We start from the raw sequence: 24679 nt of genomic DNA on the forward strand, positions 1-24679 counted from the left end.
GAGCATTTAAGCCCGCAAGATAACAGGTATTGAGACAGAACATTCAATAAACTTCACGCATCATTAAGCGGTTTTTTAAAGTCTCCCCCTATAGCCAATATCGCAAATCTCTCAATGCTGGTAATCCAAAGATAGTCCATGTTCCACTAATAACAGATAACAAGATACTAAAGGCATAACATGAAGCAAAGGCTCCCATAAGGACTCCCTTAAAGAAAAAAAAAATCCCCCCCCCAAAAAAAAAAAAAAAACAACAACAAAAGACAAACAACTAATAATGAAACATAATTTCTTTGCGAGCATTTAAGCCCGCAGGATAGCAAGTGTTCAGACAGAACATCCAATAAGCTTCATGCATCATTAAGCGTCTTTTAAAGTCTCCTCCTCTGGCTGACATCGCAAGTTTTTCAATGCCAATGATCCGAAAAAAGTCCGTTTTTCCCTGATGACAGGTGACAAAATGCTTAGAGGCATATGACATGGAGCGAATGCTATTGGTAGAAAGAATGTCAGTAATATGTTCTGAAATATGAGCTTTAAGATACGAGTGGTGCATTCTATGTAACTCAGATTGCATTTGATACATGCAATCATATATACTACATTTTTTCTAATGCAGTTAATAAACTGCTGTATTTTGAACTCTGGTCTATTACCACTGTCATAAAAGGAATGTGCGATAGCAGAATGCGCACATGTTCGGCATTTGGCAGCTCCACAGTGATAGAAGCCAGTATGATGCAACCAGGTACAAGAAGTGTTGCCAGGATTAAAGAAGCTTGGAGAAAGAATGTCAGATAAAGTGGTGGCTTTTTTTGCAACCACTTGACAGCCTGACGCCAATATAGTGGACATAGTATCATCTTCATATAGAATTGGGATGTTTTTTAGTATGAGACTTGATACTATTAAATTGGGGACTATATTTGATGGAACAAAATATTTTTCGATTTTCGTTACAATTTATTACGTCCCCGGGCAGAAACATATCGCTTCGCTTTTTACGCTTTACAATGTTTCTTGCTCTGTCAAGAGACCAGTTAGAATAACCCTTCTTTTCAAGTCTATCACAGCATGAATCAATTTCTTGTTTGAGAATACCAGCATTATTACAATTTCTAGTAATCCTGGTTAGTTCACCAACCTAGTATGTCTAGGATGACTACTAGAGGCATGTAAGATGCTAGTGCCTGACAATGGCTTACGATATGTAGAGGTAACAATGGCATTACCCACAATACCATGTAGATTCAAGTCCAAAAACGAAATCACATGGGAATCAGCCTTATAAGTGAAGCGAAGATTAAAATCATTGGAATTGAGATAATTAAGAAATTCTGGCATGGCAGACACATCACCACTCCAAATAAGCAGTAAATCATCGATCTATCTACCATACCAGAAAATATCCAACAAAAACGGATTGTCATTGGAGTACAAAAACAAATCCTCCCAATATGACATCACTAAATTGGCTACGGACGGAATGTTTACCTCCCATAGAGACTCCCTTACATTGAAGAAAAAACTGTTGGTCAAAGGAAAAATAATTGTGAGTCATCAAAAAAAATACAGCTTGCATGATATAGTTGCATAAGTCATCAGTATAATCACTGTTTATGCAAATGAAATTCCAATGCTGAGATAATGACACTTTGCGGAATACATGTATAAAGAGAAATGACATCACAGCCCATCCAACAGAAATTCTCATTCCATGTAACATTGGATAACTGCTGCAAAACATCTTTTGAATCTCTGAGAAATCCTGGGACTCTTACAACCAAAGGCTGCAGCAGCGAATCTACCCATTGACTCAAATGTTTGACAAGAGAGCCCATCCCAGATATAATGGAATGCATTGGAGGAGGTGTAATACCCTTATGAACTTTAGGTAACCCATACTTAGCCATATTGGTTTCCTCCTATTTCTGGTATGTTTATTCCCATACGGTATATACTGTGCACAGGTCCTATCCAGGATGCGAATAAACGTCTCCCATTTTCTTTGTGTATTTTTGTGTCTCAGGATATCGTCCCAGTTAATTGCACCAAGATTCTCTCTCATCCGTTGGAAATTTGCCTTCCTGAAGTTTAGTGTCCTTGTAACCCCTCTATTACACATCTTTTTAAAGGATACATGAAAACTTATTATTTTGTGATCGCTATTTCCCAAGTGACGCCCAACCCTTATATTTGCTATTCGGTCTGGCCTGTTGGTTAATAATTTAATTGGAATGGATTACACCAGACATTCCAACAAAGAAGGAATGGATCATATATGCAAATAGGAGCAGTGTCGCCACTGCATGAAGACGATAATGGCAGAAATAAGGCGATGGATCATATATGTAAATAGTAATTTGAAATATGAACATGTTTATTATTGTGATATAGAAAAGTTAAAGATGTTTGTTCTCACACAGAGATTGTGGATTGAGATTAATGAATGGCAGATTGCTGAGATTGGGAGTTAGGAAGAAGAGGGAGGAAGAAATGTTGGTTACTTTTTGGTAGGTTTATGGGGAGGTGTAGGAATACTCTTGTCCACATGCAGTAGTTGTAAGGTGGCCAGGGTGGTAGTCGTGGCAATGGGCTGTAGTATTCCCACACTCTGGTGCCCCACAGATATAAAACAAAGTCCTGTCTGTGGTGCTTGCAGAAGCGTACTCACTTTAGTTGCTGGAATCCCTTCGGTCTCTGTCACTTCAGATTCAGATGCATGAGTCCCACATATCACTCCAGACTCCATGTTCTTGTTCAAAAATTCAACTTTACTTAACATTGAGGCACTCGTCGCTTTGGCAGCACAAGTCAAACACAGAGCTGTCAGATCTTTCCATGTCATCCAGACAGGCCCTATTCTTCCTATCAGCTTCCATTTTCTTGGCAATCCCAGCCGTATCGCTATATAGTCCATGTCTCATATGTATTTTCCCCATCACTAGCTCCTCATCTGCCCCTCGTCCAGTTCCAGTGGGAAGAGGTGCTGGGAATGCTATCACAGCTGCTCCCGCCCCAGTCATAGACCCCGGATCCTTCTTGGGGATGGTCCTGTCGAGCTGGTGCCCGTCTGCACTATTCCCCTCCGGTCCCTTACTGCAACAGCTTTATCCCCATGGCCTGCAACTCTGTCTGTACTACTGCTCACACACCCTGCCCTTGGGCAGGCTGCCTGTGCTTCTGCCTTTAATCAGGAAGCTCCAGTCCTAAGCTTTCCTGCTCTGTACTGTGCCTCGCATTTGTTTAACCCCTGTGTTGTTTGTCTGCCACTGACTCTCCCATGCTATCCTAATCCTTTACTTCTAATGTGCCCTCTTCTATCCTAACTCCTATAATCCTATATTATGCAAGATCCTATTCTAGCCCTAATCCTATATGTAATACAATACATACAGTATATATACATTACATTTCACATTACAGTACATGACATCACAGCGTATGAACATTAATAAACAATGAGGTGCCGCAGGTGACCGTGCAATCAGCGTCCAAGAGAGGAGGCACGTGAGGGTCCTACACCGTGAATATATAACAGACATATTCAGTGAACTTGGAATATTGCATTTAATTTGCTTTTTATATAGCATGTATATTAGTAACTGCATATGTTTTTATTTTAGTGTGAGTTCTAACTTGTTTTTTCGTTTACTTATTTGACATTACTTTGACTCTTGTGCTTTCTTGTACAGTTTGTCAAAAATATATGATTTCTTCCTGTGTGAATTTTATTTTGTGGTCAAAAAAATATGATTATCAAGTAAAATATTTCCCACCTTCTAGGTATGGGACTGACTTCTCCCTTTGTGCAATATTTGATGTCTGGTAAGGTTCTTTTTGGTTTTAAAACATTTCCCACATTCTGAACATGAAAATGGCTTCTCCCCTGTGTGAACTCTCTGATGTGAGACAAGCTGTGATTTACATGCAAAACATTTCCCACATTCTGAACATGAAAATGGTGGCGCCCCTGTGTGAATTATCTGATGTATGACAAGTTGTGATTTATGTGCAAAACATTGTCTACATTCTGAACATGAAAATGGCTTCACCCCTGTGTGTATTTTCTCATGTGAAACAAGACTTGCTTTATCTGCAAAACATTTCTCGCATTCTGAACATGCAAATGGCTTCTCCCCTGTGTGAGTTCTCTGATGTTTAACAAGATATGATTTCTTAGCAAAACATATGTCACATTCTGAGCATGCAAATGGCTTCTCCCCTGTGTGAGTTATCTGATGTTCAACAAGATATGATTTCTTAGTAAAACATTTTTCACATTCTAAGCAAGAAAAAGGCTTCTCCCCTGTGTGAGTTCTCTCATGTTTAACAAGAATTGATTTATATGCAAAACATTTCCCACATTCTGAACATGAAAATAGTTTCTCCCCAGTGTGAATTTTCTGATGTACAACAAGACATGATTTTACGGCAAAACATTTCCCACATTCTGAACAAGAAAATGGCTTCTCACCTGTGTGCATATTCTCATGTGAAACAAGATATGATTTAAGTTTAAAACATTTCTCACATTTTGAACATGCAAATGGCTTCTCTCCTGTGTGTATTCTCTGATGTCTAACAAGATGCTCTTTATGTGCAAAGCATTTCCCACATTCTGAACATGAAAATGGCTTTTCCCCTGTGTGACATCTCCGATGTATAACAAGAAGCTTTTTATATGCAAAACATTTCCCACATTCTGAACATGAAAATGGCTTCTCCCCTGTGTGAGTTCTCTGATGTTGAAGAAAATTTGACCTACCTGTAAAACATTTCCCACATTCTGAACATGCAAATGGCTTCTCCCCTGTGTGTATTCTCTGATGTCTCATAAAACTTGACCTATCTGTAAAACATCTCCCACATTCTGAACATGCAAATGGCTTCTCCCCTGTGTGTCTTCTCTGATGTCTCATAAAACTTGACCTAGCTGTAAAACATTTCCCACATTCTGAACAAGAATATGGCTTATCCGCTGTGTGAATTCTCTGATGTATAACAAGAGTTGATTTATCTGCAAAACATTTCTCACATTCTGAACATGCAAATGGCTTCTCCCTTGTGTGTATTCTCTGATGTCTAATAAAACTTGACCTAGCTGTTAAACATCTCCCACATTCAGAACAAGAATATGGCTTATCCACTGTGTGAATTCTGTGATGTATAGCAAGAGTTGATTTATCTGCAAAACATTTCTCAGATTTTGAACATGCAAATGGCTTCACCCCTGTGTGACTTCTCTGATGTGTAACAAAAGATGTTTTGAGGGAAAAACTTTTATCATATTCTAAACTTGAAAATGGCTTGTTTGCTGTAAGAGCACTCTGATATTTATCTCCTCTTTTGTGACTTTTATTTTTCTTAATAGTCTGTGATGAATCAGAAGATGGGACTTGTTTAAAAGGATGAGATAATAGATCTTTGCTGTGAAAGGATGAGGATATATCTGGACAAGTGGTATAGACGTCAGTTATATCTTGATTGATATCAAGGTCATCTAATTTAGAAATTGAAGATGCCAATTGTCCCTCTGACCTCCTTGTGCAGTCATCTGTCAAGAATAAAGATGATTCTTTAAATAAAATATAATTATATTTTTATAACATTTCTAAAATACCCAAAGAAATTGCAAGTTATGTAGAAAATTTGAATTATTTACTACGACAAAAACAGTTAAAAATCTAACAGTAGACCTTGAAAAGCAACATGGGTTCCGTAACCAAATCCAGCAAAATCTGAGTTTCCGAAGCCAAATGTCCCCCTCGCTTCTGAACCTTACAGTGTGCCCAAAAACTGCTAGTGTCCACATGTTTGGCATTGCAGTGACGGGAAGAACCCACTTAAACATTTACAGTGTGTGCGCCTCCAGAAGCACAAGCTGGGCACCACTTATTGGTTACTAAAATGGCATATTTGCAACGGTCATTCTCCAACATTCACTGTGTGCTAGTTTCCAGAGAATACCTATGGAGTCAAAATAGTCACTATTCCTGAAGATGAATTCAGTGAGGGAAATTGAGTCAATTTTATGCGATTCTCTCCTTTTTTTTTCCTGTTCTGGGACCTTAGGGGATCTGCAAATGAGGCCCACATCTATTCTACAAAATCTGCATCCCCAGAGACCAATGGCCCTCCTTTCCTACTGAGCCCTGCCATGTGCCCAGAAAGAATGATATTGTGCTATTTAGGAGAAGCTGCAAAATAACAAAAAATGGACTCCACATTATATTTTCCCTGGTAAAATTAAAAAAAATTGGTGTTACATCAACATTTATTGTGATACACCTTAAAAGTGTTTTTTTGCTACTTTGAGTTCAATTTTTTTAAAACATAGGCCCTCCAAGTAACTCCAAAAGTGATTTGGTCTCCAAAAGTAGGAATTAGTCCTACCAAGAGGTAGTCCTTCGTAACCTTGATAGGGACAGGAACACAGAAGAGGTTAAATAGCCCCTCCTCACCACCACCCTTCAGTTATTTTCCCACACCAGGATGGATGCAAAAACTACTTTATTGAACTTCTGCTCTACACATGTTCATATCACATAGACAGGAAATCCAAGGGAGGCTATATAAGGGGTGCTGTCATGATGGACTCCTGGAAACACCATTACCGGCAGAACTAATTCCTACTTTCCATGACGTCCCTCCTGACAGCACAACCAGGAGAAATACCAAATAACTCCTACTAGGGCGGGATTACTGCTTGGTGGACTTTCCTCCCAAAGGCCGTATGTCCAACTTATAATGTCTGCAAAAGGTATTTAAATTTGACCAAGTTGCAGCTCTGCAGATTTTATCCATGGATGCCCCAGCGCTCTCTGCCCATGAAGCCAAGATTGCGTTCAGCGAGTGAGCCCTGAGGTTTTCTGGCAGAGTCTTTGCCGCTGAGACATATTGCTGTGCTTATTGTCGACTTTATCCATCTAGTTAAAGTAGATTTTGAAGCTGTTCTTTTGACAGAAAGTGGGTAACACGATCTCTTGGCTTCTGTGGAAGTCAGTAACCACTTTGGGAAGAAATGTGATCCAGTCTTAGGATAATACAGTCCTCTTGGATTTTTAGGTCTGCTTGGTCCAGTGGCTCGTATGGACTTTTAAGAAATTCTTTTAAGACTAATCCCAGGGGGGCACCGAACTACGTATTGTAGGTCTAATACACTGAATAGCTTTAATGAATCTTACTACCCAGGGATGGTTGGCCAGTAGGAAGTCCAAGAACGATCCCAGAACTGATATCTGTACCTTCAATGTACTAGGCCTCAGACCCCTATGAAAACCTGACTGAAGGAATCTAAAATATGAGGAATATCTGGGCCCTGAGTGATGGAGACTGGGACTGTACTTTGCGAACAGAAATTCTTCCAGATCTTTAGATATATAGCCGAGGTTACTGGCTTCCTGCTCTTTTGGATAGTAGAGATGACAGATTCCGACAGACCCCTTGATCTCAGGCTCTACCTCTCAGGATCCAGGCTGACAACTGTAACATCCCTAGGTTTTGATGAAAAAGAGGGCCCGGCGTCAGAAGGTCCCACCTTGATGGTAGGAGTATTGGGTCTTCTAACGCCATCCACTTCAATAGGGAAAACCAGCTCCTCTTGGGTCAATAGGGGACTATTAGTATCACCGCTGTCTGGCTCTCCTGGATCTACTTCAGTTCTCTTGGTATTAGAGTGAGTGATGGGAAGGCGTATGCAAGCTCCATATTACAGCTCTGTGCCAAGGCGTCCACCCAGGTCGGATTGTCTCCTGGATTTATTGAAAATAATTCCTGTGTTTTTGTATTCCTTCTGGATGCAAATAAGTCTATTTTTGGGGTACCCCAGTGCTTGGTCAGCTGATAAAAGACCTCTTCGCTTAGAGACCATTCTGAGGGTTGAACCTTTTCCATGCTTAGAAAGTCTGACATCCGATTTTTTGAGCCTCTCAAATGCACTGCTGTGATAGACTTTAATTGAATACCAAAAAATCTTTAGATTCTTACGATAACACGGATAAAATATAACAATTTATTTAAATCCAATTAAAACCATACCACAACTACAACCAGATATTCACATGGAACACACAACCGTGCACTCGAAATGACCCTGCCACGCAATACCTATTACAAATGCCTACCTATCAGTGGAGGTTGGCACCCTATACACAGATACGAGAATGGCACCCCCACTCACCGTCGGCTGACCCTGTATCTCCTAATATGAACCCTAGTGTAGGTGTCACATTTGGACCAGCACAGATACTGGACAGGAAAAGGATGGGCAGGTTTTAATAGCTAAGTGTATAAATATATATATGTATTTATATATGTCCATATATATACGTTAGGTTTGTGGCAGGGTGAGATACACGGACAAAAGACCAACAATGTGCATAAAAATAAAAAAACTGCTCGTGCATTAAAACATGGGCCTCACTACCTCTGTACCCTGTTGCTGTAACCCTGCCTGACTGTGGGGGTTGGCACCCTACTTGTCAGCGGAAGTGGCACCCCCACTCACCGAAGACTGACCCTGGGAAGCCCTGATGATTATATCCCAGACTGATGGTGGTCAGAATTAAATGTGTACATACACAATGCAGGCAAAGTACAAGATACCACAGCAAACACAAATGCTTATCTTCAGCCGAAGATAGCATATAATTTAGATATTATCCATAATAATCAGAGGGTGGGACCGATACTTATCAGTATTGATGTTTCATACGCCTCTACGTGTTTCACCCAAGCGGATCATCAGGAGGCCTTGATATGTAGATGCTGCATGGAATCACAATTGGTGCACTTATATACATGGGTTAATGAGCCGACTAGCAATGGGGCGGTGTATAGATACAAAACACTAAAGCCCCAGACCAGAGCCATGTTGAAGGAGCCCTCCTGAAATAACAGAAGTGCCTAAAGCCTATGAAATATACAATGGCCACTGCCTGCTGTGGCAGACATACTTATTCAGACAATATAGTGAATACTTTGCCCCCTACCGTTTTATGTCACATTGTTCTGATAGGGAGTTTCAGCATACATTGAGGCACATTGGTACTGCACATGTCTGGTATAGTGCGCCCACTCTCAGGAGGATGTATATCCATCCCCTAGTATGCCGCCGACCCTGCGTATAAAAGGTGACAGCGCTCATCATCCAGCGCCAGGCTGCGCTCACTCATGACGTAAGCAATCTCACCAGCTACGTCGCATCGATCGTGCGCATGCGCAGATGACGGCCGCATTACAGGGACACCTCCTGCATGCTGATGTGCCCTCTATGTGCGTATCAGCCGAACCGCACAGTCCGCGCATGCGCCAGCACACCACTGCTACAGCACAGCGCCGATGCAGTGTATCAGTCCGTTAGCGCGGTACTGCGCATGCGCGGACGCACTCTCAGACACTGCAGTGTAAGATCAATGGGGCTAATAATGGTGCTATATTCAGTGTCACATAAACCACAAAGGGAGTAAGACAATCATGTCCCTTATATTCAGGCCTTTATTGTATATATCGCATAACAGGCTTATACTTATGCGATCCATCTATATAGATGATTTATAAGGCAATATATCATTAAAAACCACCAGAGATCGGACCACTAATGATAGAGATATTGCCTAAAGTGCGATAGACTTTACCATGCGTTCCACCCCGGAAAATATTGTTTCTGAAAAATCCTGTAAGTGACGGTGCCTCGGACCTCCCTGATGTAGGGGGAAGGATACTGTGGTCGAATTGTCCGAAAAGATTCTGACATGTAGATCTTTTAGCTCTTCTTGGCATCTCTTCGGTGCTTCCCAAACTGCTCCGTGCTCCCTGTGGTTCAAAGAGTTGCTGCATACTGATGTGGACCATGCTCCTTGGAGGTAACGTCCTTCCATGTGAGCTCCCCAACCGCTGAGGCTTGCATCCGTAGTGATGATTACGCAGGGCAACACTTTTCAGGGTCTTCCTTTCCCGAGATTTGCTATTCTGGTCCACAACAACAGACTTTTACCTCTCCGGATATCAACATTTTGTTGTCCAAAGATGTCTCTTTGCTGTCCCAGGCCGAAAGGATGTAGGATTCTTGAATGGAACTGACTCCATTGGACACTGGGAATTCATGAGTTCATTAGACCTAGAATCCTCATGGCTTTCCTGATGGAGATGTACTTTTGCTTCTGCACAGCCTGTATCTCCTGTTTGATTGTCCGTTGTTTGTGCAGAGGAAGGAATGGATGCTCCTGTTCGGAATCTAGGAGTACACCCATGAACACCTTCTTTCTTTCTTGCCTGAGACTTCATTTTTTCAGGTTTATGAACCATCCTAGCCTATCCAGGACTGACAAGGTTGTTGTTAAATATTCCTCCATCTGCTCTGGCGAGTCTGCTACTAGAAGGAGATCGTCCAAGTATGGGACGATGAGGATGTTCTTTTCTCTTAGGAAGGCCATTATTTCCACCATGAGCTTTGTAAAGATTCGGAGTGCAGATGAGAGACCAAACGGCAGACACTGCAACTGGAAATGTTGAACCTTCTGTTAGGGCTAGCGGAACGCAGCAAATAATTATAAGGATGGTATAAGGTGCGTTCGCAGCCCGGGGTCCACCGTGCAGAGATGGAATGTATAATGTGGATACACACACAGGTTAGCTTCACCCGGTATGAAGGAAGCGAACCCTGTTGCGTCACAGGGCTGCGGTACCGCACAAAGGGCGCAAGCAAAGAGTCATAGAACTCTGTCCCAAGTCTCAGGGAAAGAGTTCCTCTAGACGTCTTGCGCTCTACATCGCTACTGGGATGTCAGAGATTAGTAGAAATAATATTTTACAGCACAAGAGTGTGTGCAGTGCCGCTCTGGCGGGTGCCACTAACCACCCAGACTTGGGCCAGGAAAGTGCTCTATTAGTGCACGGCGCCGCACTGGCGGTCACTGCTATTAGACGTTGTATCGTTTGTTAGCTGTGCGGGATAGCACTGTCAGGCGCTAGGTAGCTTCCACCATTCACGAACAGTCAACAATACTAGGGATGGGAATGATTCGGAGCTTTCATCCATCCATCGGCAGGCATACATCCACACACACGTTAGCAAGTTTATACTAGCGCATGGCCGAGCGGCCATGTGAGCCTTTTATAGATGTAACCTTTCGAGACCTTCCTAGTGGTCCAATCGGAGCCGCTACAGGACCTGAGCATGTGACCTCCGACCTTCTATGAGAGATCATCCCACGGGCATGCTCAGTACACGAAAAGCAGGACTTAGACCCTGGAACGTCTGCTCGCCGCTGATCAATGCTGGTTACAAAGGCTGAACCTGGAGCGACAGCTGTAACAAGAGGCACAGTATCAGCTTGAGCCAGACGCTAAGACCGACGTCTCTGCTGAGCAGACTCCACTGCGGCTGGAGAAGAATGGGAGACCGCAGAGGACATGGTTGAAGATTCCCCCTGTGCAGCGGTGGGAACTCGACACCTAACATTACCCCCCTCCTAGGGCCCTCCCTGGAGCCTCGCTTTGCTCAAAGGCAGCAATGAGCGGAGGAGCCCGAATGTGCTTAATAGGCTCACAGGTCCTGTCCTCGGGACCACAATCCTTCCAGTCCACCAGATAGTACCTTTTGCCCCGTACCACCTTGCATCCAACGATGGCGTTCACCTCATAATCGTCCGTGGACGAACCCAATGTCCCGGCAGGTGACTCAGACAACCAGGACATGTGGACGGGCTTTAGGAGGGACACATGAAATGTATCAATGATACCAAGGTGTGGAGAAAGGGCCAGGCGATAAACTACAGGATTAAAAGGAACCTGTCACCTCAAATTGGCGAGATATTAAAATGAGTTTTTACCGGTCAGATGGGCGGCGTATCCTTGTCATTTCTCCAGCCTGTCTGTCCCCGTTTTCCGCAATATTTTAGTGAATAAGAGTATGCGTGGGCCATAGTTGGCGCGTGCGCCATGCAGTCTTCAGTAGCGCACACGCAGTATGCTTTGCCCTACTGCGGGCAAAGCCAAAAAGCATTACTGAGCATGCGCCCGCGCACTATGTACCAGAAGTATTTCGCTGTGTTCCGGGACATAGGCTCCTTCTCCTCTGATGACACTACGAAGCGGGAGAGAGCGTTGGCACAAATGTTCTTCTCCCCGGAGAGAAAATGGAGGGTGAAATGGAACCAGGAGAAGAACAGGGACCATCTAGCCTAGCGAAAATTTAGCCGCTGGGCAGTCTGTAGATACACCAAGTTTTTGTGGTTGGTGTAAACGTGAAAGGGAAAACGAGCCCCCTCCAGGAGGTGTCTCCACTCCGAGAAGGCCAACTTCACGGCTAGCAACTCCCTGTCCCCGATGGAATAATTCCTCTCCACTGGTGTGAAGGTCTTGGAGAAGAAGCAAGGATGCTTCCGATCTTGAGCATCCTTCTGCAAGAGGACTGCTCCAGCACCAACGGAAGAGGCATCCACCTCCATGATAAATGGTTTATCAACATCGGGGCGATGTAAAATGGGAGCGCTAGTGAAGTGTGACTTAATAGAGAGAAACTCAAAGGCTTCTTCTTCAGGAAGTTTCCACACAAAGATATATCTTTGTGTGGAAACTTCCTGAAGAAGAAGCCTTTGAGCTTCGAAACGCGTTGAATAAACCACCCGAACACCCTAACAGTATATCTGGATCTATTATTTGTCGCAGCAGCGCAGATGTAATCCACATTTCATTTATTATAACGGCTCTGAGAGGTCGCAACGCCGACCTGTGGATCTGCAGCAGCTGACAACTACACGCTTGTACTGTGTACTACCAGGTGAGCAGTTCTCTCACAATTGATTAAGAACAATCCTGGGGATAAGACCCTATTTGCGCTTTTTTTGTCTCCTATCTTTCAATACTATTAATAGAGAGAAAGGCATTGGAGACCTCCTCCGACCACAAAATGAGATTTGCTCCCTTCTTGGTGAGGGCAAGCAAGGGAGCTACCAAAATTGAGAAGTGGGGAATGAACTGGCGATAATAATTAATGAACCCCATAAAGCGCTGCACCGCTTTAAGAGAATGGGGTTTCTGCCAGTCCATCACAGCCTGTAGCTTGGCAGGATCCATGGCCAATCCCCGAGACGGAGATGATATAGCCCAGGAAAGGCAAGGACTCCTGCTCAAACACACACTTCTCCAACTTTGCACTTAGGGAGTTTGCCCGTAGGAGGTCGAAGACTTTGCAAACATCTCTCTGGTGGGAGTCTATATCTGGAGAGTAGATGAGAATATCATCCAGATAGACTAGGACCGAGGTGGTGAGCATATCCCGGAAGATATCACTCACAAAGTCTTAGGCTACTTTCACACTAGCGTCGGAATCTCCCCGTCACAATGCGTCGGGGAGAGATTCCGACGCTAGCGTTTATCGCAATGCACAACGGAGGTAGCAAATGCATTTCTCCGGCGCATCCGCTACCCCATTGTAAGGTGCGGGGAGGTGGGGGCGGAGTTACATGTAGCATTTTTTGCTCCCGACGGTCCGCCAAAGCACGACGCATCCGTCGCACGACGGATGCGACGTGTGGCAATCCGTCCCAAATGCGTCGTCAATACAAGTCTATGGGGAAAAAACGCATCCTGCAAGCACTTTTGCAGGATGCGTTTTTTCTGCAAAACGACGCATTGTGACGGATTGCAGTTAACGCTAGTGTGAAAGTAGCCTTAGAAAACGGCAGGAGCATTACAGGCATCACCAGGTATTCATAGTGCCCGTCCCTGGTGTTAAATGCCGTCTTCCATTCGTCCCCCTCACGGATGCGAATCAGGTTGTAAGCACCACGCAGATCAAGCTTAGTAAATACCCTCGCTCCCCGCAACCTATCGAACAGCTCAGATATCAGAGGCAGAGGGTATTTGTTCTTAACGGTGATGGCATTAAGACCCCTGTAATCTATGCATGGACGTAGTTCTCCGTTCTTCTTCTGCACGAAGAGGAACCCTGCCCCTGCAGGTGACACTGACTTCCTAATGAATCCTGTTGCCAGATTCTCCTGGATGTATTGGGTCATCGCTTCCGTCTCCGGGAGAGATAGGGGACTCGACCCCAGGGAGGCTCTGCACCAGGCAAGAGGTCAATAGGACCATCATAGGGGCGGCGAGGTGGAAGGGGCTCCGCAGCCCTCTTGGATAACATGTCCGCATAGGGCCAATAGTGCTTGGGGAAAGAGGAAAGGTCTGCGGGTACTTCAGTAGTAGCAACCTGAACGCACTCCCTCAGACATCTACCCTCACAAGATTCACTCCATCCCAGAATTCTCCCTGAGGACCACTCGATATGAGGAGAGTGGTAGCGTAGCCATGGTATCCCTAACAGGATACAGACTTCAGCACGAACCATATGGGTAAGAATCTCAACGCGTTTCTGGAGACTAAGCTCCCTTAATCAACCTTAATTAAGGGAGCTTAGTCTCCAGAAACGCGTTGAAATTCTTACCCATATGGTTCGTGCTGAAGTCTGTATCCTCTATGCTTAAAGTGTGTGAATAAAGAAAACTCTTTTTTACGGATTCAGTGAAGCTGGACATTCTCTTCTTTTTTTTGGACTCTATACGCCTGGACACAGCGGGTCCGTGCTCCTGAAGTTTGGTTCATGCATCACGGGTGAGCTGGCTTATATTTCTTCATCCCTAACAGGACCTAATCAATTCCCTCGGGAATGACTAGCAGGGAGATGATGGGATGGAGACATGGATAAAGTAAATGGGATGGTCTGGTGTGTTATCTGTGAGGGCAGTGTCGACCCATTTACCACTCGTATGGTCACAGGTTTGGCGAGCATTACCATGGGTATTGCGTGCCGTTGGGCGAAGGCAAATGACATAAAATTGCATTCCGCTTCGGAATCAACGCAAACCTCTACCGTAAGAATGGATGGGCCTATAGAAATTGTCCCCTTGAAGGACAGTTTGGAGGAAAACGTCGCCGTGTCTAGTGTACCTCCTCCTACAACCACTAGATGTTGATGTTTTCCAGACCACTGGGGACAACTGGAGGCAAGATGTCCTGACTGCCGGCAGACATGACAGATCTTGAGTGCACGAGCGGTCCGGGACTTCGATCCCTCTCGTGGCACCTCCATGGCCTGATGTGGCTCGGACGCCTGGATCGGAGATTCCAGAGGTATGGCGAAGGTGGGAGCCAGCTGAAACCTCTGCCTACATTGGGCTCGCTCCAACCTTCACTCGTTAAAACGAAGGTCAATGCGAGTTGAAACCGCTATTAGCTCCTCCAGTGTGGCGGGAATCTCCCTAGTGGCCAAAGCGTCCTTCACATGGTCAGCCAGCCCCCTCTAAAATACAGGGGATGACGGCTTTATCCGGCCACTCCAGCTCAGATGCTAAAGTCCGGAAGTGGACGGAAAAATGGCTGACCAAGGAGCAGCCATGTGTCAGTGCCAGCAGTCGGAGCGCCGTACCATGGGTGACTTGAGGTCCCAAAAAGACCTGTTTCAGAGTGCTCAGGAACAGCGGAGCACTCTGCACCACATGATCGTCGCGCTCCCACAGCGGCGTAGCCCACTCCAACACCCTGTCCGACAAAAGAGATATAATGAATCCCACTTTAGCCCGCTCTGAGGGGAAACATGCAGCCAGAAGCTCAAGATGTATCGCACACTGGTTCAAGAACCCCCTGCATAGCTTGCTATCGCCAGAGTACCTATCTGTCAGCGGGAGGCAGGATAAGGTCATAACAGTGGTGGCAGTGGACAAACTAGCTGCAGCCACGCTAACAGCCTGAACAGCTACTGCGGTAACATCCACAGCCGAGGTTGTGCACTCGAAAGCCATACCATGGGTGACTTGAGGTCCCAAAAAGACCTGTTTCAGAGTGCTCAGGAACAGCGGAGCACTCTGCACCACATGATCGTCGCGCTCCCACAGCGGCGTAGCCCACTCCAACGCCCTGTCCGACAAAAGAGATATAATGAATCCCACTTTAGCCCGCTCTGAGGGGAAACATGCAGCCAGAAGCTCAAGATGTATCGCACACTGGTTCAAGAATCCCCTGCATAGCTTGCTATCGCCAGAGTACCTATCTGTCAGCGGGAGGCAGGATAAGGTCATAACAGTGGTGGCAGTGGACAAACTAGCTGCAGCCATGCTAACAGCCTGAACAGCTACTGCGGTAACATCCACAGCCGAGGTTGTGCACTCGAGAGCCGCCAATCTGCCCTCCAGCTGCTTGATGTACAGCTGCAGTCGCTGTTCGTCCGCCATTACTAGCCAGACCCTGGCACTAGTATAATGTTAGGGATAGCGGAACGCACCAAATAATTATAAGGATGGTATAAGGTGCGTTCGCACTTCAGGGTCCACCGTGCAGAGATGGAACCTGCTGCTGAGTAATGACGGACTATATGGCGGTATAATGTGGATACACACACGGGTTAGCTTCACCCATTATGAAGGAAGCAAACCCTGTTGCGTCATAGGGCCGCGGAACCGCACAAAGAGCGCAAGCAAAGAGTCACAGTACTCTGTCCCAAGTCTCTGCGTGCAGTGCCGCTCTGTCGGACGCCACTAACCACCCAGACTTGGGCCAGGAAAGCGCTCTATTAGTGCACGGCGCCGCACTGGCGGTCACTGCTATTAGACGCTGTATCGTGTTAGCTGTGCAGGGTAGCACTGTCAGGTGCTAGATAGCTTCCACCATTCGCGAACAGTCAACAACACTAGGGACGAGAATGATTCGGAGCTTTCATCCATCAACATCCACACACACACACGTTAGCAAGTGCGGCCATGTGAGCCTTTTATAGATGTAACCTTTCGGGACCTTCCTAGTGGTCCAATCGGAGCCGCTACAGGACCTGAGCATGTGACCTCCGACCTCCTATGAGAGATCATCCCACGAGCATGCTCAGTACATGAAAAGCAGGACTTATTCCCTGGAACGTCTGCTCGCCGCTGATCAATGCTGGTTACAAAGGCTGAACCTGGAGCGGCAGCTGTAACCAGATGCACAGTATCAGCTTGAGCCAGATGCTGGGACCGACGTCTCTGCTGAGCAGACTCCACTGTGGCTGGAGAAGAATGGGAGACCGCAGAGGACATGGTTCGAGATTTCCCCTGTGCAGCAGTGGGAACTCAACACCTTCTCCTGGTTCTTTATCGCAAACCTGAGGTATTTTTGGAGCGAGGTATGGATAGGTACATGGTAATAGGCACAACTTATTATGTATTAGCACACCTATTATTATTAGCGTGCTCATTACGGAGTCCTTTCTTATCAGCTGTATGATCGACCTGAGTGACTCCATTTTGAACTGTTTGTAGATCACCCATCAGTTTAGTGGTTTCAGATTGATTATTGTTCGGTATTCCCCTCCTGGCATCTTTATGGAATACAGACTGGAATAATGTCTGGGGAATTTTTGGGAATGTGGCACCTGAATTATTACCCACAATTCTATAAATTCTTGTATGTCTTTTAGGAGTCTCCGGTGGACCGCTGGAGACTGGGTAGGGGTTAGACAGTATCTCTTGGGAGGTAAGTGGGTGAACTCTATCCCGTACCCGTGCGACTGTCTGCAGAATCAATGGATTTTTGGTAATTTCCTGCCAGCCTCTCAGGAAGTGCTGGAGTCTAAACGCCTCTGGCACCATTGTCTGCAGGGTCTTGGTCCTCGGTCTTGAAAGGAACCAGAGCTCTACCCTTGCCATCCTTGGGATAGCTTCACCTGCCCGACTTAACCTTGTAATCCTGGCTGGGATGAGAGCGAGTCCTCAGAAACGACAGAACTCTCTTTGATTTTTCTTCGACGAAGCCCTTATTTTTATCTGAAGCTTTTTCAAGCAACTCATCCAGGACTAGTCCGAATATGTGTAGGCCAGAGAAGGGTATCGAGCACAACTTATTCTATGACTGGGTATCCCCTGTCCACGATCTTAACCACAAAGCTCGCCTTGCCGAATTTGACAACACATTATTTCTTGCTGCAAAGCGGACTAACTCTGCTGAAGCATCTGCCATAAAGTCGGTCGCCATTTTCAGCAAAGGTAGGGATTTCAGGATTTGTTCCATGGGAGTCTTACTTTTAATATGACTCCAGATAATCCACCCATAGATTAACTGACCTGGCTACCGAAGTGGCTGCTATGTTCGCCTTCATAATAGCTGCAGATGATTCCCAGGCATTCTTAAGGAGGTCCTCCGATCTTTTGTTAACCAGATCCTTAAGGACAGAAGAGTCTTCAAAGGGATTGGCTGTTTTCTTACAGACCCTTGCTACAAGTATGTCAATTTTTTGTACCATTTCCCATACCTTAGTCGTTTTTGGATCAAAGGGAAGGCGGTACTTAAAATCCCTTGGGACCACCAGCTTTTTCTACACGTCCTCCCACTCTTTCAATATCATCGCTGTGTGATTAACTGGAAAGACCCTGCTTTTATGGATTCTCAAGCTCCAAACATTTCATCCTGGACAGTCAGTGGTTCAGTGGAGTCTTCAATCTTCATGGTGCCCCTAATGGCTTGCAGGAGCAAGTCTGTATTGTCAGAGGAAAACCAATATCTTTTCTGTTGTTTCGGAAGCACTACTGAGGAACCCTCACCTTCTCCAGAGTCTGGATCAGAATAGCCAGATACCTCTCCTTCCTCTGAACTCGGGTCCAAGTCCTATCTGGGTCTCTTAGGTCAGGGTGATTGGGATGGCATTAGGGCAGAAAATGTCACCTGTACCTCCTCCTTAATCATTGTTTTTATACTGGCCAGTAGTGAGGTTTGCTCTTCCTTAAATAATTTGGAAATATATCCTTCACAGAGCTTTTTTATCGTAGCTCTCTGGGAATCTGGCATTGCATAAAGGACATTTGTTAGCCTTCCTTTTGGCTGCTGAGGAGGACCGTCTAGGCAGACACTATATTAATAAGGTCCCTGTAGCTATTGGAACTGGTGCCAAGTTAAGAGACCTTACTACGCCTTACTCACATGGTCCATGGATGGCTCTAAGGACTGGACGTCAGAATGGCTAGCACTCTCCATACTAAGTCAGGTGTGCTGTCAGCTGTCCATCCTTTAAGTAGTCAGCCTTTTCCAGCTTCAGTACATCTGAATCGTCATCCTTCAGAGCCCAGCTGCTGTTAATTCCGGCGCTGCTCTGGCCGTACTGCGCACGCTGCAACTGGAATGCACACCGGCAGAAGGTGAAACGCCGGGATCCATCGCCATGTTCCCGGCCTAGTCCTGGTGCCAGGCGGACACACCCCTAGAAGCTGCATCACCGCTGCACCCACTGATGAAGTGGCACACCGTAAGAACCCAGGGGAGCGCACCACCGACCAGAAGTTGCGCGAAGCTGGAACAACAGAAGCTGCCCAGAGCCCCCTGGGGAGGGATACGGCAGACCCCGAGAGCACACAGCTCGATGGGACACTGATTAACCTCTCGGGTATCAGCGTGATTCTGGAGCCTGCCCCCCAGACAGGGCCTCCGCAGCCCCAGAGCCCTCTAGATGTGATGCAGCTGTTACCGGGAGCCCCCCTGCTCGACCAGACTCCCGACACCCGGAAGGGCTATTTAACCTCTTCTGTGTTCCTATTCCTATCAAGGACATGAAGGACTACCTCCTGGTGGTGCTGTCAGGAGGGATGTCCTGGAAAAATAGATTTTGTAAATCCTCTTGAACATATGACAATTTTTTAAAGCCTTTTCAAGTCCTAACAAATAAAAGGATGTTTGAAAAATGCTGTGGACATAAAGTAGAAAGTGCTATTTATTAAATATTTTGTGTTGTATTACGATTTGTTTTAATGGCACGCAAAATCAATGTTAGACCTTTCTAATTATTTTAAATATTTGGCAAATTTCAGATTTTTCCATAAATAAACTCTAAACAAAGACTTAAAAATAGCACAACCAAAATGTAAAATGTGTCATGGAATAAAACCCAACAATCTCAGAATCATTTGGATCAGGTTAAGCATTTTAAAGCTATTACTACATAAAGTGACTGATGTCGTATCTGAAATATGGGGCCTGGTTAGGAACAAAACTTGGTGAGGAAGAAAGCGATTAAATGAGAGGATTTTGTGCAATAACTACTGTAGACAAAAACTGTGACATCTCTGTAATTATAGAATGTGACCTGGTAGCTCTCAGCAATCCAAACTACCATAGTGGACAATATTTTCTGTCAGATGAGATTCTTTAAGAAATATTAGACATTTAGAGAGAACTTTTCAACATAGTGCAGTAAACTGGAGTTGCACTCATTTATGATGGACCATTGGAGCTCATAGAAGTCCTGACTAAAAAGGTAGAAAAAGTATTACTGCTCCCCGCTTCAGGAGAGATTGTGCAGTAATTTCTCCAGTAATTATAATTCCTTAGGATCGAAAACAACATGAAATTCATGACATGAAGTAATTAGATCCATCATCTACACATAGCTTAGAGACGCATCATGGCATAGATGTAACTTTTTTCATGTAGTGTTAGAGGGTCACTGGTAATATACTGGAGGGGAGATATGTTTAGCTGAGTTTATTCGCTTCAGTGACATGAGCCTGGAAAGAGCTGGGCGGGATGACTGTACAACATACCTCCACTCTATGGTGTGGTCCAGAAGGTAAAGGGTTAGCCTCTGGACTCAGAGTTCTGCGTGCCCAGAAGGTGAGCTGACATTCACAGCTGTGCTCTTGTTAAACAGAGCTGAGCCCTGTTTTCTGAGCGGATGGACCCTGCAGTTATAAGGAGTGCTGTTCGTTTATGCCAGGGGTGGGGAACCTCCGGTGGCTTTTCATGCAGGCCGCGGGAGATCCCCAGAGTCCGCAATGCCCGGGCGGCAGCCGTATCCTGCCAGCTGCCGGCCCCTTTAGTCACCAAGTGCACGGTATGCAGCGTTCATCACAGAACGCTACCTGCCCTGCACAGGAATTATGTCATTGAGGTGGGCAAGTTTAGTGTTGGGGTGGGCTGGGTTAGCACCAAATGCTCTCCTGTCCCGGAAGAGGACCTGCTGCCAGAGTCCAAAACGCTCTCTGTGCTGGCAGCTCTGTCTGCAGGTGATCTGTGCCCCTCAGCTATGTGCCCAATGTGATCTCTGTGACCCCGCTGTGCCCTAATATGATCTCTTTGCCCCCCCAACTATACGCCCCATGTAATCTGCCTCCGAGCTATGTGCCCCCATGTTATCTCTGTACACCTCCCGTGATCCGTGCCCCCATGTCATCTGTGCCCCCGTGATTTCTGTGCCCCGCAGTGATCTCTCTGCCCTGTGATCTCTGTGCCCCCCAGCTAGGTACCCCCTGTGATCTCTTCCCCCTGTGATTTCTGTGCCCTCCAGCTATGTGCATCCCTGTGATCTCTGTGGCTCCCAGCTTTGTGCCCCCCTTTGATCAATTTGCCCCTTGTGATCCCTGTGGCTCCCTGCTATGTACTCCCTGTGATATTTGTGCTCCCATGTGATCTGTGCCACCTGTGATGTCTGACCCCTCCAGCTATGTGCCCCCCAGCTGTGTGCCCCTCCGTGATCTCTGTGCCCCCAGCTATGTGCCCCCTCTTTTGATCTTGGTGCCTGTGATCTCTGTGCCCCACAGCCAAGTGCATCCCTGTGATCTCTGTGGCTCCCAGCTTTGTGTCCACCTGTGTTCCCTGTGCCCCCCTGCTATGTACCCCTGTGATAATTGTGCTCCCAAGTGATCTGTGCCCCCTGTAATCCCAGTCCCCTCCAGCTATGTGCCCTTCTTTGATCTTTGTGCCCCCTTGTAATTTCTGTGCCCTCCAGCTATATGCCCCCCTGCAATGTGCATCCCTGTGATTTCTGCGGCTCCCAGCTTTGTGCCCCCTGTGATTTCTGTGGCTCCCAGCTTTGTGCCCCCTGTGATCTATGTGCCCCCCTGTGATGCCTGTGCCCCCCTGCTATGTACCCTCCTGTGATATTTGTGCTCCCATGTGATCTGTGCCCCGTGATCTCTGTCCCCTCCAGCTATGTGCCTTCCTATGATCTTTGAGCCCCATCCCCCTGTGATCTTTGTGTAACCCCTGGAAAAGCAGCTGCGAGAAGCAACATGATCAGTATCATCTAACATCACAGCATCACCAAAGAGAAGCAGCTCCAGCCGTCACATTAAGGGTGACTTACCGTAATTAATTGTTTGACTAAATATACCGGGGTAATTTTCAAGTAAATCATTTTTATGTGGCCCCCGAATGATGGTAGAAATTTCCAAATGGCCCCCGGCTGGAAAAAAAGGTTCCCCACCCCTGGTTTATAACAACAAGACAGAATATGTCTATTTTGTTTTGGACTGGTTTATGAAGCATGTTTTTAATAAACCAGGTGAAGATTTAAATGAACAGCATTCCTCTGACTTCCTTGTTAAGCAGTCAAGTGACCCGGTTGGATGAGAATGTGGGCAAGATTCCCAGGAAACAAGTGTGACGGATGTGGACAAACTGCATATCCTAGGTGAAGGCGACTATTGGGATCGAAGAGCGGTAGGACAAAATGGAGGAGCTGATCAAGCACCTGGTCCAAGTCCAGCAACAGCAAGTTCAGCAACAACAGCTAGCAAAACTGGAAGCGAATAAACTATTGGTGCAGCTGCAAACGAGCAACAGAAGGTGTGTACACAACAGATGGAACTCCTCACAGATGCAGTCCGTAGCAGGGCAACAACCCCATCCCCAAGTTCAGGTGATGACTCACACGTCCGGAAGGCGGTGAGACGTGCTGTACAAAAGATGATCCTGGGGGCGATGTCGAGGCATTTTTGGCTGTGTTCAAAAGGGTCACAGAGCAGGAGAAGCTGCGGCCGGAGCAGTGAGAAGAGATGCTGGCACCCTACCTATCTGGCAAAGCCCAAAAAGCGTATTATGGCCTCGGCTTATAGCACGCAAAGGAGTATGCCAAACTAAAGACTGAAATATTGAAACGCTTAGGAGTTACTTTGTCTGTCAGAGCACAACGGGTCCACCACTAGGCGTATTTCGAGAACAAACTTCCCCCTCAGCTCTCACATGTTTGATTTGCTACATCTTGTCCAGAAGTGGTTGCAGCTAGAGTCCTCTACCCCATCCCAGATGGTTGAGCGTTTTATTATGGATAGATTTATTCACTCGATTCCTAGACCGGTGCAGACCTTGGTTAGCCAGGGAGAGCATCGAAATGCGGATAACATGTATGGCCTAGTAGAAAGGTACTAGGTGATGAAGTCATTAAGGAAACCAGGTGCCAACGCACCCCTGTACTGGGGGTACCCAAAAGGCGACTGACTCTCAAAAAAGGAGTACTAGAGCTACAAATGGGGGGCTTCTAAGGTCCCAAGAGCCTGTTGAGGGGTTACAAAGGGTTGGGGTTAAGACCCTGATACTGTTGGGACGTGTCAGAATATGGGGCACATAGTCAATTGCTGTCCCATGTCCACCGAACCCATTGACTGCAGCCTAGGGCGGCGCAGTTTGTATTCTGCTTAACCAGCCTGCAGTGTGGACTGTCAACCCTGTAAGGAGCCGCAGACATGTCCCATTATGGTAAACTGAGTACTGGTGTCTGGACTCTTGGAGACGGTGAGTTTGGTGACCCTGGCAATGGCCACATTCCTCCACTAGTTGATCCCTGGAAAATTACTGGGCATTCGTTATATTCGCGTGGACTCTAAGGACGACCCAGTCGCCAGAGTGACCGCAGAAAAACTATGGTTTCCATAATTTTGATGGAGGTGAAGAGAATGTTGAGCCTGGGTGTCATCTAAGAGTCAAAGAGTGGCTGGTCCAGTCCCATTGTCCTTTTGACAAAGTCAGATGGAGAATGTCAGTTTTGTCACGATTATCCTAACGAAAGGGAACTGGCAAATCCCCATGTTACAAACGGCCAAAGAGTAGATGGCCTTCTCTACACCTGATGGGCGTTTCCAATACACCAGCATGTCTTCTGGTCTGCGAGGAGCCCACAGCCACCTTCCAGAGGGACATGGACCAGGTCCTAGAAGTTACCTGCAGAAGGTCTTGGCGGTACTGGATGCGCTGAGGAAGGCGAGGTTTGCCATAACACACAAAGAAGTGCACCACGGGGAAGGAGGAGACCATATATTGTCAGTATAAGCAAAATCAAGCTGCAGGAAAACAAAATGTGGGCAAATCCAAAATTGCTGCAAGCAATCTCCAAGACACAGATTAGGGTTTTTCTTGGAATTGTGGGATGTTATCAGTGGTTCATCCTGAATTTTGCCATGAGAACTGCACCCTTGACCAACTTCTTTAAGGATACAAAGTAATGAGTGGCCACGTGGACTTCCAAAGCAGAGGTGACTTTCCAGGAGTTGAAGCTAGCCCTGTGTAAGCAGCCAATCTTGGCCTAACCATAATTCAAGAAAGAGTTTGTGGTCCAGATGGACGCTTCAGAAGTCAAGTTGGGAGCTGTGTTGTCACAAGAAATAAATGGGGAGGAACATCCAATCCTATATCTAAGTGAGAAACTCTCCTACTGAAAGAAGAATTATGTCATTGTGAAAAAAGAATGCATAGTAATCAAATGGGCGAGTGACAGATTGAAGTACTTACTGTTGGGCTGAAAGTTTAGGTTAGTGTCAGAACATATACCCACGAGATGGATAAGGGAAAAGAAAGGGAAGAATGACTAGGAGGTTTTTAGCGCTACAGGACTTCAGCGTCCATGTGGAGCATAGGCCAAGAAAACTACATGCCAACGCAGATGCCCTGT

General features: G+C 45.9%; 1 protein-coding gene across 1 annotated transcript in view; it reads right to left on the reverse strand.

Moving 5' to 3' along the window:
• Window positions 1-2753: 2753 nt before the first annotated feature.
• LOC138663858 (zinc finger protein 665-like) overlaps window positions 2754-24679 on the reverse strand; it is an 84564-nt gene continuing 62638 nt past the window's right edge. Inside the window, exon 11 of the mRNA XM_069750213.1 lies at window positions 2754-5557. Within this exon, the coding sequence (XP_069606314.1) occupies window positions 3783-5557 (1775 nt within the window). The 3' untranslated portion in view covers window positions 2754-3782. The remainder of the gene's footprint in view (window positions 5558-24679) is intronic.

This window comes from Ranitomeya imitator, chromosome 2 (assembly GCF_032444005.1).
Source record: "Ranitomeya imitator isolate aRanImi1 chromosome 2, aRanImi1.pri, whole genome shotgun sequence".
In the NCBI taxonomy this organism is placed as follows: domain Eukaryota; kingdom Metazoa; phylum Chordata; class Amphibia; order Anura; family Dendrobatidae; genus Ranitomeya; species Ranitomeya imitator.